General features: G+C 31.1%; 1 protein-coding gene across 1 annotated transcript; it reads left to right on the top strand.

Moving 5' to 3' along the window:
• Positions 1–8,896: 8,896 nt before the first annotated feature.
• LOC145743479 (uncharacterized) lies at positions 8,897–12,924 on the top strand. The gene is made up of 12 exons (XM_082561445.1): positions 8,897–9,064; positions 9,184–9,304; positions 9,464–9,607; positions 10,073–10,169; positions 10,351–10,473; positions 10,626–10,819; positions 10,989–11,133; positions 11,392–11,471; positions 11,713–11,857; positions 11,976–12,150; positions 12,287–12,369; positions 12,795–12,924. The coding sequence occupies exons 1-12, from the start codon at positions 8,956–8,958 to the stop codon at positions 12,828–12,830; spliced, it is 1,452 nt and encodes a 483-aa protein (XP_082417571.1). The 5' UTR covers positions 8,897–8,955; the 3' UTR covers positions 12,831–12,924.
• Positions 12,925–14,472: the final 1,548 nt, after the last annotated feature.

The raw sequence follows: 14,472 nt of genomic DNA, 5'->3' as shown, positions 1-14,472 counted from the left end.
GACCTTGAAAAACACATTAGTTTGTTAGTAAGTGAACCCTTGTTATACAAAATCCTAATTTTTATATTTATTTATTCTCGATGTGGAAAAGCCGGCCTCACAGCTTAAACATAAAGTAACATTTGTTACCCTGACCAAGTCTTAAGTTGTCTGTGGTAGTTTGGAACATTATTAAATATAATTGCCCGATAATTATGCTGCTGATTAAGTATTGGTTCAGCTGGAGTTTATACCGTTAATAACGCCTTTCTTTAGGGTGCTACAACATTGAGAATCAAACCTAGAATCTCACGTCAGTATGTAGTGAAACCAAGTGTACCAGTACACCAGACTGCCAATATACATACAACTTAAACACTGTGGCGATGCAACAAAAAATAACAACTCATGTGGTTTACAGAATGACAAGGTTATTAGATAAAAAAATTAGATTGACGTCATCAATTCGGCAAAAAAAAACATTCAATAAATTTGAACTTGACCTTGCTTCAATTTTAAACTACTATTGCCAACATTATAAACACTATAAGGCATTTATATAATTATTTCTTTTATTATGTAGTTAATTAACTTTAATAAATAACCGAATAAGACTAATTTTAAGTTTGTTTAAACTAACGAAAGCAAAGAAAGTTCGTTAGACAAAACTTTGTATTTACTTCCTGACATGTGGCCCAACGTTTCCGGTTTCCCTTTCCCACGTTTTTTTCTCATAACAAACTCATCTGCGTCACCTTACGGTAATACAAAAAAAGTTGTAGGTTATCAAAAAAATTGATACAAAACAATTTCAGTAAAAAGCTTTTATTAATAAGAAAAAAATAAATTTTTTAAAATTAAAAAAAAATTTTCATTGAGTTTTGTAATTGTTTAAATCCTTTAATCTTCTCAGAAATTACACATAGCAAAGTAGCTACTGGCAGCGTGGTGTAGTGGTAAGAACACTTGCTACACCATACATGAGGTCGTGGGTTCAATCCCCACTGCTCTCATGCTGTAGTGCCCTTGAGTAAGGCGCTATAAACGGTATGAACTCCTGCTGAGCCAGCACTTAATCAGCAGCATAATTATCGGGCAATAATGATCTATAATATCCCAAACTGCCACAGGCAACTCGAGACTGGGTCAGAGTAACTGATGTTACTCTACGTTTAAGTCGCGCATTCGACTTTCCCACAACGAGGATAAAGATATATACAAAAAAAGCTTAAGAGATTATACGAGGTCATTTAATAACTAATGAAGTAAAAAAAGTAAATAAGTTCAAAAATTCCGCTTTTAAAATCGTGCCAACCGACAAACCCAAATCTAGGATTATTTTTTTCGCAAAAATTCCGAATTAACTAAAAATTTTAAGCGATTTAATTATTATATAAACATACCAAGTTACCAGTAGCATTAACAATGCTGATCTGGTATTGACCTTTGGTTATTTTTCAAGAGAATCGAAGAAATCGTGAGGTAGTTTTTGAAAAAATTGGCCCGAAGGCTTAAAATCTAAATATTTATTACAGGACAAAATAAATTTTATTTTAAAATAATATTTAAAAGTTAAGAGTAAGACTAAGTTATAAAATAAAAAAATTAAAACTAAGTAGATCCTAAAGTTAACAACTTTTAATTTTCAGGTTAGTTACTTCGTAAAAATGAAGTTATTTTGCCTAACATACGTCATAATATGTATCTTTCATATTGTTACGTCACAAGAAAAACCCGCTATCAAAGTCCGAGTTAACCGAGCAGCTTTAGAAATCGGTAAGTTTAAATATTTGTCATCAATTTAAAGCTATCTTTATAGGTAAATAGATGCGATTTTAGCTCTACTTTAATCTATGTAAAGCCACGTTTATTTTTTGTAGTAATTAACCAAGTTACAAAAAACGATGCAATGCGAGATCCAGGTCAGTTCGTCAACCTTGGTGACTTTAACGTGGTATCGAATCAAGGAGCTCTTTTTCAATCAAGTTATTCTCTAAACAAGTAGGAAACATTAAATTTTATTGCAAAATATATTGTACGATAACCAATAACCGGTAGCGTGGTGTAGTGGTCAAAACACTTTGCTTTACTACATGAGGTCCTAGGTTCGATCCCCACTGTTTACATGCTATAGTGTCCTTGAGTCAATTGCTATAAACGGTAAAAGTACTTTTAAGCTAACAAATTAACAGCATAATTATTGGGCAATTATATCCCAAACTGCCAAAGGCAACTCGAGACTGGGTCAGGGTAACTGATGTTACTTTATGTTGATACTTTAAAGTCGACCTTCTCACATCGTAGATAAAAAAATATATATAAATATTATGCAATAGTTTGTATGTTGCTAAAACTGCCCTTCAGGCTATTATATATCTTTGTTTTTTGTTTTTTTGAAGTAGTTTACTTTACATAACATTTCTTAAAACATTTTACTGAATTTCTTTTAAAGCGTTGTAGCCACTTCGATTCAATTTTCAGAAGACAATGAAGTAAGCTGGGACATTGGATCACCAGTTCAAGTTACATCTAATTTCACCATTGAGCAGTTAGTTTTAACAGGAGATTGGTCGTACCAGTTTTCTGTAAATGGAGTGTAAGTATATCTGATTAATACAAAGATATGCGACTTCTAAATAAAGAGATATGCGACTTTTAAATAAAGCTAAAATGTGGCAAACATTTTGTGACTTCACATATTAAATAATAGACAATGCTGTTTTTTTTATTTTCAGGAATACTCTTTCAAACTCGAGCAACTTTGTCGCCATAGCAACTGGAATCGTTATCACACAAGAAAGTGGGACCAGAGTTGTGAATGGACAGTTTAGTGTAAGAAACATTAACTTTTATTTAAGGACGACACTACTTTACTAGTTTTTTTTAGTGGGTGGACCACCTATGGCCTGCATTTTAATTGTTGCAATATAATAGTAACTTTCAACTAATGTTTGCCTGCAATACATACCTGCACACCACAAACGGCGTTACATAAATATTGTAACATGTCCAAGAAATGGTTGATTTGTCATAGATGTTATCTTACTTATTTTTAAACAAGCCATAGCATTAAACTATGGGCCGAAATGTTTTTAGTTCAAACCGCACCAATGCCACATTATTTGCCCTTAAGCCTGGCGTTTACAGATAGCTTAAACACACTAAAAGGTTTCGGGTTTGATTCACACCAATGCCACCATATTCGCCCTTAAGCCTGGCGTTTACAGATAGTTTAAACACACTAAAAGGTTTCGGGTTCAAGTCGCACCAATGCCACACTATTTGCCTTTTAACCCGGCGTTTTTGGATAGCTTAAACACACCAAAAGGTTTCGGGTTTAAACCGCACCAATGCCACACTTTTTGCCTTTTAACCCGGCGTTTTTGGATAGCTTAAACACACCTAAAGGTTTGGGTTCAAACCGCACCAATGCCACACTTTTTGCCCTTTAACCCGGCGTTTTTGGATAGCTTAAACACACTAAAAGGTTTCGGGTTCAAGTCGCACCAATGCCACACTATTTGCCTTTTAACCCGGCGTTTTTGGATAGCTTAAACACACCAAAGGGTTTGGGTTTAAACCGCACCAATGCCACACTTTTTGCCCTTTAACCCGGCGTTTTTGGATAGCTTAAACACACCTAAAGGTTTGGGTTCAAACCGCACCAATGCCACACTTTTTGCCCTTTAACCCGGCGTTTTTGGATAGCTTAAACACACCAAAAGGTTTCGGGTTTAAACCGCACCAATGCCACACTTTTTGCCTTTTAACCCGGCGTTTTTGGATAGCTTAAACACACCTAAAGGTTTCGGATTCAAACCGCACCAATGCCACACTTTTTGCCCTTTAACCCGGCGTTTTTGGATAGCTTAAACACACCAAAAGGTTTTGGGTTTAAACCGCACCAATGCCACACTATTCGCCCTTGAGCCCGGTTTTTACTGATAGCTCAAAACACGTCTTTACGGCATACCCTTGGGTGACATCTTAAAAACGTTTTTTTTTTGGTTACTTTATATATTTAACAAAATTAATTTGATTTTTCACTTAACTTAGATTTTAAAAATTATATTTTTGAAGATTTTACCCCCAAGATGCTGGCTTCAGAACGACCCAATCCAAGTTGATTTTACAACCGAATTTAACCCAAGCATCTTGGAACAAGTTTTTGTTCCAATGCTGAGAAGTCAAATCAGAGACAAGGTTTGTCAAGCAGTTTAAAACTTGCAAATATTATTGATTTAAACATAAAATATTTTCAAATAATTGACTACAAAATAATATTTTAAACAAGTTTTCAAACCTTTTAGTTTAAATTTATAGTGGCTTTCAATGCATAAACTTTTAACACAGACTCTAATTTAAGCTGTGAAATCCTAAAATGATGCTATTCTAAATCTTAAAATAGTTAGATTCACTCGATTTTACGACTGTTTTTTTCCTAATTTTTCATGCTGTACAGGCTAAATACAATATTAAACTTATCTTTTACCAATTAATAAGTTTAATCAACTTATTTTGACTTCTAGCTTTGTATTTCGTTTGCTGGGCGTGAACAAAACTTGAACGACATGTTTTTTCTGGGACGACCTACAAAACAAGTTGTGCAAGGTCATGAAGACATTATAATGGATATGTCAATTGTAGGTGACGTCACAGCAGATGAACACGGGGTTGTGTTACTCATAAACGGAAGAATGAAACCTTTACATTCACCCAACTTCATGTAATCTTTTAAATATTTTTTAATTTTAATTTTTAACAAAAAATCACTTAATATTCTTTTATATAAAAACTATATTTCACTAATTTTTTATTACATAACATTCTTAACAATTCACTTATAAAAAAAAACTATTTAGTATAAAACCAAGGTTAAAAAAATGAAACAATTTTAACATTTTACTTTTAACATCTTGTTTAAAAAATTTAAAACATTTTAAATCCAGTTTCGACAATGAACCAGACGATTTGCCAGAGTTTGGGCCGCCAATAGGCGAAGTTCAGTTTCTTGAGAACGGTTTTCACACTTCAACCCTGTCGAGGTCGTACTTTCTTACTGGAAAAGCATCAGGCAATATCACTCAGAAAGAGGTTTGTTTATATAGTATTTAGTAAATTATTTTTTGACCTTGTGGACAGTTTAAAAAAATATATACAACCATGTTTTTATATGTACTTAGAAGTAATAATTCACACAACACCAAAAGTAATCTAATGCTACTTAATACACTTACAAAAGTAATTTTTTTTAAAACATGTTATTAAATATTTACTCATGGTTAAATATATTTTGAAAGTTACCTATTATTCTACTTTCTAACAAATATATAATACCTTCACAATAGAATGCCATACATTTCAAATTTAGAATTAAATTTTAAAAGTTTAAATTTATAAAATCTTAAAATAGGTTCCTAAACACTTAGAGCCATTGATGAACACGATTGCTGCTCAGAAAATGATGCCAGGACTTGAACGTTTTGGAAACAGGTAACTTAAAATGCTTTGCAAAATCTTACAGGCCGCGATTTAAAAAAAGAGTTTTCTCTTTACAAAACACAACTTGCAGATATAGTTCAAATTGTCTATAAATGTTCTTCGTTAACCTTTATGTATCAAGATGGACTAGCATAGCAAAAACATATAGATTGTCTAAACCTGCTGATAGTTATTTGACCCAAAAGCTGCTGTAAGTAGCAAAACCAAACATTGGAACATCTAAGAATTGGCGAAGTTGGAATCAAACCTAGAACCACCTAATTTTAAATCCTCTGTAATTTCCAATGGCTGTTCTTTATGTTTGTAAACATTAAAACTTACCTGTTTTAAACTTTACAGACCGATGATGATGGCCACAAACGGAGACAAAGAGCCAATTGTGACATTTGACAGCGACTACTTCTACGCGATACAAAGTTTGGTCATGGAATTGTTCGTCATAATGGATGATGGGCAGTTAGAAAGCGCAATGACAATGTCCTCTGTGAGTCATAATAATGTCGTAATACTGCCAGCTTGATGTAGTGGTTAGAACACTTTCTTACTACATGAGGTCCTGGGTTGAATACCCACTGCTCTCATGCTGTAGCAACCTTGAGTAAGGCGCAATAAAAGGCAGAAACTCCTACTGAACCAGCACTTAATTAGCAACCTAATTACCTGGCCACTACAATCTATTTTATATCCAAAACTGGCAAAAGAAACTCAACACTGGGTCGGGGGTAACTGATGTTACTCTATATTTAGGTAGCGATGACACTTTAAAAAACAACCTTCCTCCTAAAAAAATTTACAAATTTTGAAGGTTGAAAACGTAAATTAATTTACCATTTAAAAAAAATAAGGATTTAAATTTTTAAAGGATGTAACTGTTTCATGGAACATAACTACCGAGGGCTCGAGGTTCTTTTGGAGGGTTGTTGACGTCACCGGTGACGTCATCCAAGTAAGTAGCAACATAGGGGAAGTCCCCAAGGGTTCCATGAACCGAATGATGTCGGAGCAAATCGGACCAACTATGGGGGCGCTTTGGAATGGTAAATTGTTAAAGTTGTAGTTAGCGTAGGCTGTTCTACAAAGTATTCGTCATTAAGATTTTTGTATCCGCCTATCTTATGTATGGACGAGTCAAGGCTGCCTTAGAGTCAGCATTTTAGTTGTAATAATAAAGTTGTAATTCTTAACTGATATTTGCCCAATATAATTAACTGTGTACCTCAAACAACAATTTTATTTATATTAAAGGCCCCCAAAATTGGACATACATTATATCCCCAACTACGACCCATTATATACAGATTTATACGTATATACTTTAACGGCAATATATTACGCCGATGCATAAAGGTTAATACATATCCTAAAACTCCCAAAATTGATAAATTCATGTGAAAGTAATTAAAATAGTGCTTTTTTGATTTTTTAGAGTTTCTACTCAAAGATGGGTATGAGCTACCACCCTTTATTGGGGATCTTGGCTTGGGAAATATGCAGTACATGAGAAATAACGTAAGTGGGGACTACTTACAAACTGTTGTATTAAATCTTGAGGAGGCGTTAGTAATTAATTTTTGTGAAAACTAACAGTTTAAATTGTTAATTAACCAAAGAGTAAAACATATAACGTCATTTAAAAATCGATGACGTTGATAAGTAACCGTGACAAATAATGTGACGCCACGGAAATAATTTGTTAGAAAGTGATGTTAAGCGAACGATTTGTAAGCTGGGATAAATCCGAGACTTTTTTTTTTATTTTTTTTTTGTATATATCTTTATTCTCGATGTAGGAAGGTCGACCTAACGACCTAAACATAGAGTAACATCAGTTACTTCGACCCAGTCTCTAGTTGCCTGTGGTAGTTTGGGATAATATAAATTATAATTGCCCGATAATTATGCTACTGATTAGGTGCTGGCTCAGCAGGAGTTTATACCGTTTATAGCGCCTTACTCAAGGGCCCTACAGCATGAGAGCAGTGGGGATTAAACCCACGACCTCATGTATGGTGTAGCAAGTGTTTTTACCACTACACCACGCTGCCGGTTATTTTAACTAAATGTTGTATTTTTATGCCACAGGTCAAAGCTGAAGTGAACGGGATGATCACAAACCAAAGGCCCAATTAAAACTTTTAAATCAATATTAGTTGTTATTGAAAATTTAATTTTAGTTCTTTTGTATATTACTTTCTTCTTAAACTTTCTTTTATCTGCTGTATATGTGTTCAATTAAAGTAAAAATAGATATGATTGGTATGGTGTTTTATAGTTTAACATTTTTACGTAAAATATTTGGTATAGCAAAAAAAACTAGAAAGAATAAAAATATTAATAAAAATAATAATAATAATAAAAAGTATAATGACAATAACAATATGTTTCGAAATCTAAGATTTCGAACCATAATTAGTTTTATTTTGTAAATATAATCCAAGAAAAGTTTGGCATTTTAAAATATTTAAGTAATAAAAAAGAACCACTGATATATTGAAAACGGTAAACATACAATAAACATATAAACACACAACCTAGGGTTAAATTTAAGTAAAGAATGTTGTTTTTCAATTTAGATTTATTGATAAAATCTAGATTAACGTTGATAAAAATTGCAAAATATTTGCTACCAAAACTAACATTTCCTGTTCTAAAAAAAATAGAAAAATAACTTTTTTAATAAAACTTTTAATATAAAGTTTATTTGTAAAAAAATTTTAAACATAAAAAAATTATTGTAAGTGTATGACCGAAAATTATTGGATTTGACCGAAAATCATTTATGACCGAAAATTATTATAGTTATTTGCCCAAAAACGCAAATTAATAAAAAATACATTTTACCAAAATTTTAGGCTAATGTTTTTTTGAAAAGTAATAGAATTATCTTCAGAGAACAGTTGGGGTAGAAAGGGGTTGTTAGAAAATTATTTAAATAACATTTTTTAGCAAATTTTTTGGGTATATTTTTGTTTAAACAAATAACAGTAATCTAGATAAATTTAAAATAAATTTAAAGCAAAATTTTTTTCTTAGTAATCGACGTCACCAACAAAGTGACGTCAACAACAATTGCAGACCCAAGAAAAAAAAATTCCAGAAAATTTGAATATAAGATTTTAATCCAGATATAGCATTTCTAGACACAAAACATGTAGACCACTTTTACACGTTTACTACGCAGATTACATCGAATTTGTTGACCAAATTTCGATATAAAACTAACACAAAAGAATAAGAAAAACCACAACCAAGATGCGATTAACCTTTCGTTGAAACAAAGCGAGTTTACTGAAGGTGTAGAATACCTATTAAACCCTCTAGGCTTCAACTAGGTCATATATATATAGCCCAAAAACTTACATAATCTATTTAGTACGATATGATATACGATAAAGACCTAGAAATACGGCATAAACTTAAAACAAAAAATTAAAGTTTAATATTTTAAAATTTTGTCGGACAACCATTGTAGATATGAAGGTATTTTGTGTCGCATACGTCACGGTATGCATGTTTTTTATTGTTACATCACAAGAAAAACCTGCAATAAAAGTCCGAGTTAATCGCCCCGGTTTAGAATCAAGTAGGAAAAATTTTTTCTAGAAAATTAAAAAAAATATATTTTTTAAAATGTAATAAATTAAGTTTTAAATTTTTTGCAACTTAAAAAAAAGTTTTTTTATTTTTTTTAAATATTTTTAGTTATTAATTTTGTTCCGAAGTTTCAAATGACGACCGAACCTTCCAAGTTTTTAAATCTCGGAGATTTTAGCTTCACAACCAACAAGGAAACATTTTTTGAATCAAGTTATTCCCTAAACAAGTAAAAGTTTTTATTCTGTATCAAATATTATATTTAATAATTTTTTTTAATGTTAAAATTGGAAAACAAAATAACAGTAATTTGTATAAGTTTTTGTGTAATTTATCAATAAAAAAAATTCTAAAATTTTAATATGTAACAATGCTTTTGTTTTTAAAGCGTTGTAGCGACTTCAGTTCGATTCACCGATGATAAAGAAGTAAGTTGGGACCTAGGTTCACCAGCGGTTGTTTACACAAATTTCACTTTCATTCAAATTGATCTAACTGGAGGCTGGACTTTTAGGTTTAGAGCAATGGGAAAGTAAGTAATGTTTAAGACGAATTTTTGTAAAAAATAGTACAAAAGTATAGGATATCTTTTTGTATATATCTTTATCCTCGATGTGGGAAAGTCGAATGCGCGACTTAAACATAGAGTAACATCAGTTACTCCGACCCAGTCTCGAGTTGCCTGTGGCAGTTTGGGATATTATAGAATATAATTGCTCTATAATTATGCTGCTGATCAAGTGCTGACTCAGCAGGAGTTTATACCGTTTATAGCGCCTTACTCAAGGGCGCTACAGCATGAAAGCAGTGGGGATTGAACCCACGACCTTATGAGTGGTGTAGCATGTGTTCTTACCACTACATCACGCTGCTCATCTTCTTTATTTTTACCTTAAAATGGTATTTTAAAACAGTGTCCTTGCTTTTGGTTCAAATTTTTTATCTAAGTTTATTTTTTGTGATTCACCTTTAATTTTTTTTAAACAAATGTTTGTAGTGATATTATTTCAAAGTCTGGAAGTTTCAACGCTACAGGCTCAAGGATGAAAATACTTTACGGAAGTTCTGCTTACGTCGAAGATGGAAGATTAATGGTAAAATAAAACTTGCATTATTTTTTAAATCTACAGATTTTTTTTACCAGAAAAATGTCATTTTATTTGTTTATCTTTAGCTTAAAAACTAGTTTTGTTTTATTTATTTGACAATTACGATCATAACTGTTCAATGTTTTTTACCATAAAGTTGCTTTTCTAACATTAATTAAATATTTAGATTTCAAGGCCAACTTGCGATATAGTTTTTGCTCCGATATCGCTCAAGTTTACCTCTGAGTTTACTCCAAGTTTTACTGAACAAGTTTTCGTCTCAATGTTAAGAACACAACTCAGAGAAAGGGTTAGTAAATATTTAATTTTTTGTTTCATTAGCTTGATTGTAGATTTTACATAAATTAAACAGTTCAATTAACAAAAATAAAGTTTTGAACTGCTAGTACCTTCTTTAATTTACTTAAAAGATTTAAGCAAGCTTTAACAATTCATTTTTAGACTTGTTTCTCTCTGTCTGAAGAACGTTTCAAATCGAACCAAGTAATAACAGTCGGACGACCTTTGATCCGCCATCTTTTGGGTTATGATGACATCATAATAAACATGACGTTAACTGACATCACAATGGATAATTATGGAGCTGTGTATACTCTAAATGGAAGAATGAAGCCAGCAGCCATGCCAAATTATAAGTAAAATGTTTTTATATAATACAAATACATAAATTAAATTGTGAATAATAAAGGTGATACCTTAAAATAATATTGGTGCATTAAACACTTGGATTTCTGCCAAATAGACTGCCTTTAATCATTGAAATAAAGTTGTTTACAGTTTCTTAATACATAAATTTTAATTTAGTTTTGTTCTTGAACCCCAAAACTTGCCAGATTTCGGACCTCCAAAGAAAGAGATTCAGTTAATTAAAACTCCATTTCAGACACAAACTATGGCAACTTCACTCTATCTTAACGGACGGGTATCGGCAAATATAACGCAAGAAATGGTTTGTATAAATCTTGATAATTTATAAGTTAAGCATGAAAATTAATGTGAATCACACCAAGATATCGCTTGTATTATAAATTCGATAAAAAGAATTATATTTAAGTTGCTTATAACAGCAAGAATTCATATGTTTATACAAACATAACATTATGACATTGCTTATTAAGGACCCTGACAAGATATAAATAGTCATTTAAAAGCAGTACACAGGTGATTAACGTTACTTTAAAACAAAAACTTTCTTATATCTCAACAGGTTCCTTCAAACTTAAAACCTTTGCTAAACACAGTTGCTGCTGGGCAGTTAATGCCGGGGCTTCAACGATTTGGTGACAGGTAAATTATTTTTCTAATCTACCCAAAAAAGTTTTTAATTTTTATTGTAAAATGTAATACTATTCACAGCCTACCGTAAATTTTAAACCCTGAGCCGAAAATACTTTCACTATTTTTCATATAGTATACTTAACTTGTACAAATTGTTTTTTTAATCTAATTTTTGTTTAACTCATTGTTAAAAATATAATTTGTCTTAAAAACTGATATTTCAAGATTTGAAAATTGTTGTGTTTAATAGACCAATGATAGTGATGGTTAACGGCGACAAACCTCCCGTCGTTTCCCTCGACAGCAACTACTTTTACGCCTTACAAAGCATGGTCATGAAATTGTTCGTCATAATGGAAGATGGGCGGTTAGAGAAGACAATAACAATGGCCTCTGTAAGTCATAATTAAGATATTTTAAAACAAAAATTAAAAGAAACAAATAACATTCCTAATATGCGAGGTTTTTAACTTACAATATTAGGAATAAGACATTGACGATCTTATGTTGTAGAACATATCTATCGCATTTACTGAAACTGCCGAAAAGGAAAGATTTTTCTGGAAAGTCAATGACGTCACCGGTAGAATGACGCAAATTAGTACCAACATAGGGGATGTCCCTGAAGCATCTATGAATAGAATGTTGTCGAATCAAATTGCACCAACTATAGCGTTCCTATGGAACGGTAAAAATTGACTAGTTTTGCTTAACAAGTAACATTATTAACTGCGCGCATAATAAGTTCATGAAAACTTAAATTAAACAATACCAATTCAAACAAGATTTTGTCTTTGCAAAATTAATTTTTTTTTTAATTTTAGAGTATTTGTTCAAAGGCGGTTTTAAACTTCCGCCATTTTTTACAACATTTCAAATGCGAGATATGGATTACATAAAAGATAAAGTAAGTAGAAGCAAAGCGTTAAACATTATTATCTAAAGCTTTAAGTTGCATCTTTAATGTTAGAACGCCAATCTTAGTTATCCCATTTATCATGTTGTATAACTTTGAAAAATTAAACAACAAAAAAACAGGTCAGCAAAAGACCTAAATAAATTAAAAGCTTAAATTTTTTGTTTTGTTTAGTATATATCTTTATCCTTGTGGTGGAAACGTCGAATGCGCGAGTTAAACATAGAGTAACATCAGTTACCCCGACCCAGTCTCGAGTTGCGGTGGCATTTGGGATATTATAGATTATAATTGCCGGATAATTATACTACTGTTTAAGTGCTTGCTCAGCAGGAGTTCATACCATTTATAGCGCCTGCTGATGCATATTGTCTAATACGGTGTTGTCAACTGTAACAATAGTATTTTTATTCCAGAACAAAATAGAAGTAGATGGAATGATCAAATTTTAAAACGACTTCAAATATAAGAAGTTTGAAAGAAAGTATAAAGTACAAAAAACGTGCTTGCAGTTGCTTTTTGTTGATATTTTTGCTTAATAAAAACACATAAATAATTTTTCTTAATATTTTGTCATAAAAGACAATTTAAAAACCCAAAAAATTTTTTAAGCTATTTCTTGTTAAAGTTGTCCTTTAAATTTCGTTTTAAATTAAAAACAAGAAAAACTTGAATTTTAAACTTTACTTGGAATAATAACGTCTGCTTGCCATGTTATCAAAATAAACACAAAAATTAATAAGATTATACTGCCAATTAAACTGCACATTTCTGGGGAATTAAGTTTAAAGTTGAACTAAGTTAATAATTAATCAAATACAACTTCGTGACAAAGTTAGATTAAAAATGTCTTGCGGTAAAAAAGGTTTAATATTAAAACCCCTCTGGGCCTAAACTAAGCATTACGTTGAAAACAATTTAACTATTTTATCAGAAGAATAAGTTAAATTTATTAAAATTGCAAACTTAAGATTGTAGGAAGACCTATTTTGTTAAAAATGAAGTTTTTGTGCTTTATATACGTATCAATATGTTTCTTTACCATTGTGACGTCATATGTGAAACCTGCTTTAAAAGTTCGAGTAAATCGACCTGGTTTGGAAACAAGTAAGGAATTATTAAATTTATTCAATAAAAAATTGTTTAAATATTTAAAAATAAAAATAGTGTGTAAAAATTATTAAAGTACAGTTTAAAGTTTTGTGGATAAAAATTTATTTTTTTCTGCAAAAGTAATTTTTAGTATTCTTTCTTTAAAACTAAAGTTTTTGTACTTTTAGTTATTAATTTCATTCCAAAATTGCAAATGACAAATGAACCGTCCAAGTTTATAAATCTTGGAGATTTTAGCTTTACAAACAACGTGGGAACGTTATTCGAGTCAATTTATTCTTTAAACAAGTAAATGTTATACCATAAACCTATTAAAAATTGCTTTTTTTGTAATTTTTAAAATTAAAAAAACGTTTAAAAAATATGATTTTGAGTTTTTTTAAATTTTATATTGTAAGTTTTAAATTTTTGTTTTTAAAGCGTTGTAGCGACTTCAGTTCGATTTACCGACGATAAAGAAATAAGTTGGAATGTAGGCACACCAGCTACAGTTTACACAAACTTTACTTTTGCTCAAATTGATCTTACGGGAGATTGGTCGTTTACATTAAGAGTGAACGGAGAGTGAGTATTTAAATAGGTTTTAAGTTTATTTAACTAATTTTTTTAAATTAAAAATCAAATAAAGGCTAATTTCTTTACAAAACTATATATAAAATGAAAAATGCTAAAAACTTACAATTTTACCCCAAGAACTAGAAAATTGTTTTAATTTTTTAGGTTGTAAAGTCTTCTATACTAACCCATAATATAACAATAATTAAAATCAAATCTTCTAAACATGTTGCTAGCCTTAGACTCTATCCATGCCTTTCTGACAGGCCACAAATATATTAACAATAAAGTTTTAAAACTAACTAATGTTTGTAGAGCCATCATTTTAAGATCTGGAAGATTCGACGCCAAAGGCTCAGGAATGAAAATGTTTTTTGGAGATACTGCGTATGTTCAAGATGGAAAATTGATGGTACAATAATACTT

The sequence above is a fragment of the Corella eumyota genome, chromosome 2 (genome assembly GCF_963082875.1).
Source record: "Corella eumyota chromosome 2, kaCorEumy4.1, whole genome shotgun sequence".
NCBI classification, from domain to species: Eukaryota; Metazoa; Chordata; class Ascidiacea; order Phlebobranchia; family Corellidae; genus Corella; species Corella eumyota.
The sequence above is the reverse complement of the archived record's forward strand: the minus strand, read 5'-3'. Positions and strand labels throughout refer to the sequence as shown.

What these genes read in the sequence shown, in the direction of transcription:
- LOC145743479 (XM_082561445.1), top strand. Translation starts at nt 8,956, where the DNA reads ATGAAGGTATTTTGTGTCGCATACGTCACGGTATGCATGTTTTTTATT. An exon ending in GAACACAACTCAGAGAAAGG is followed by an intron (nt 10,474 to 10,625) that starts GTTAGTAAATAT and finishes ATTCATTTTTAG; the next exon opens with ACTTGTTTCTCTCTGTCTGA. An exon ending in TATAGCGTTCCTATGGAACG is followed by an intron (nt 12,151 to 12,286) that starts GTAAAAATTGAC and finishes TTTTAATTTTAG; the next exon opens with AGTATTTGTTCAAAGGCGGT.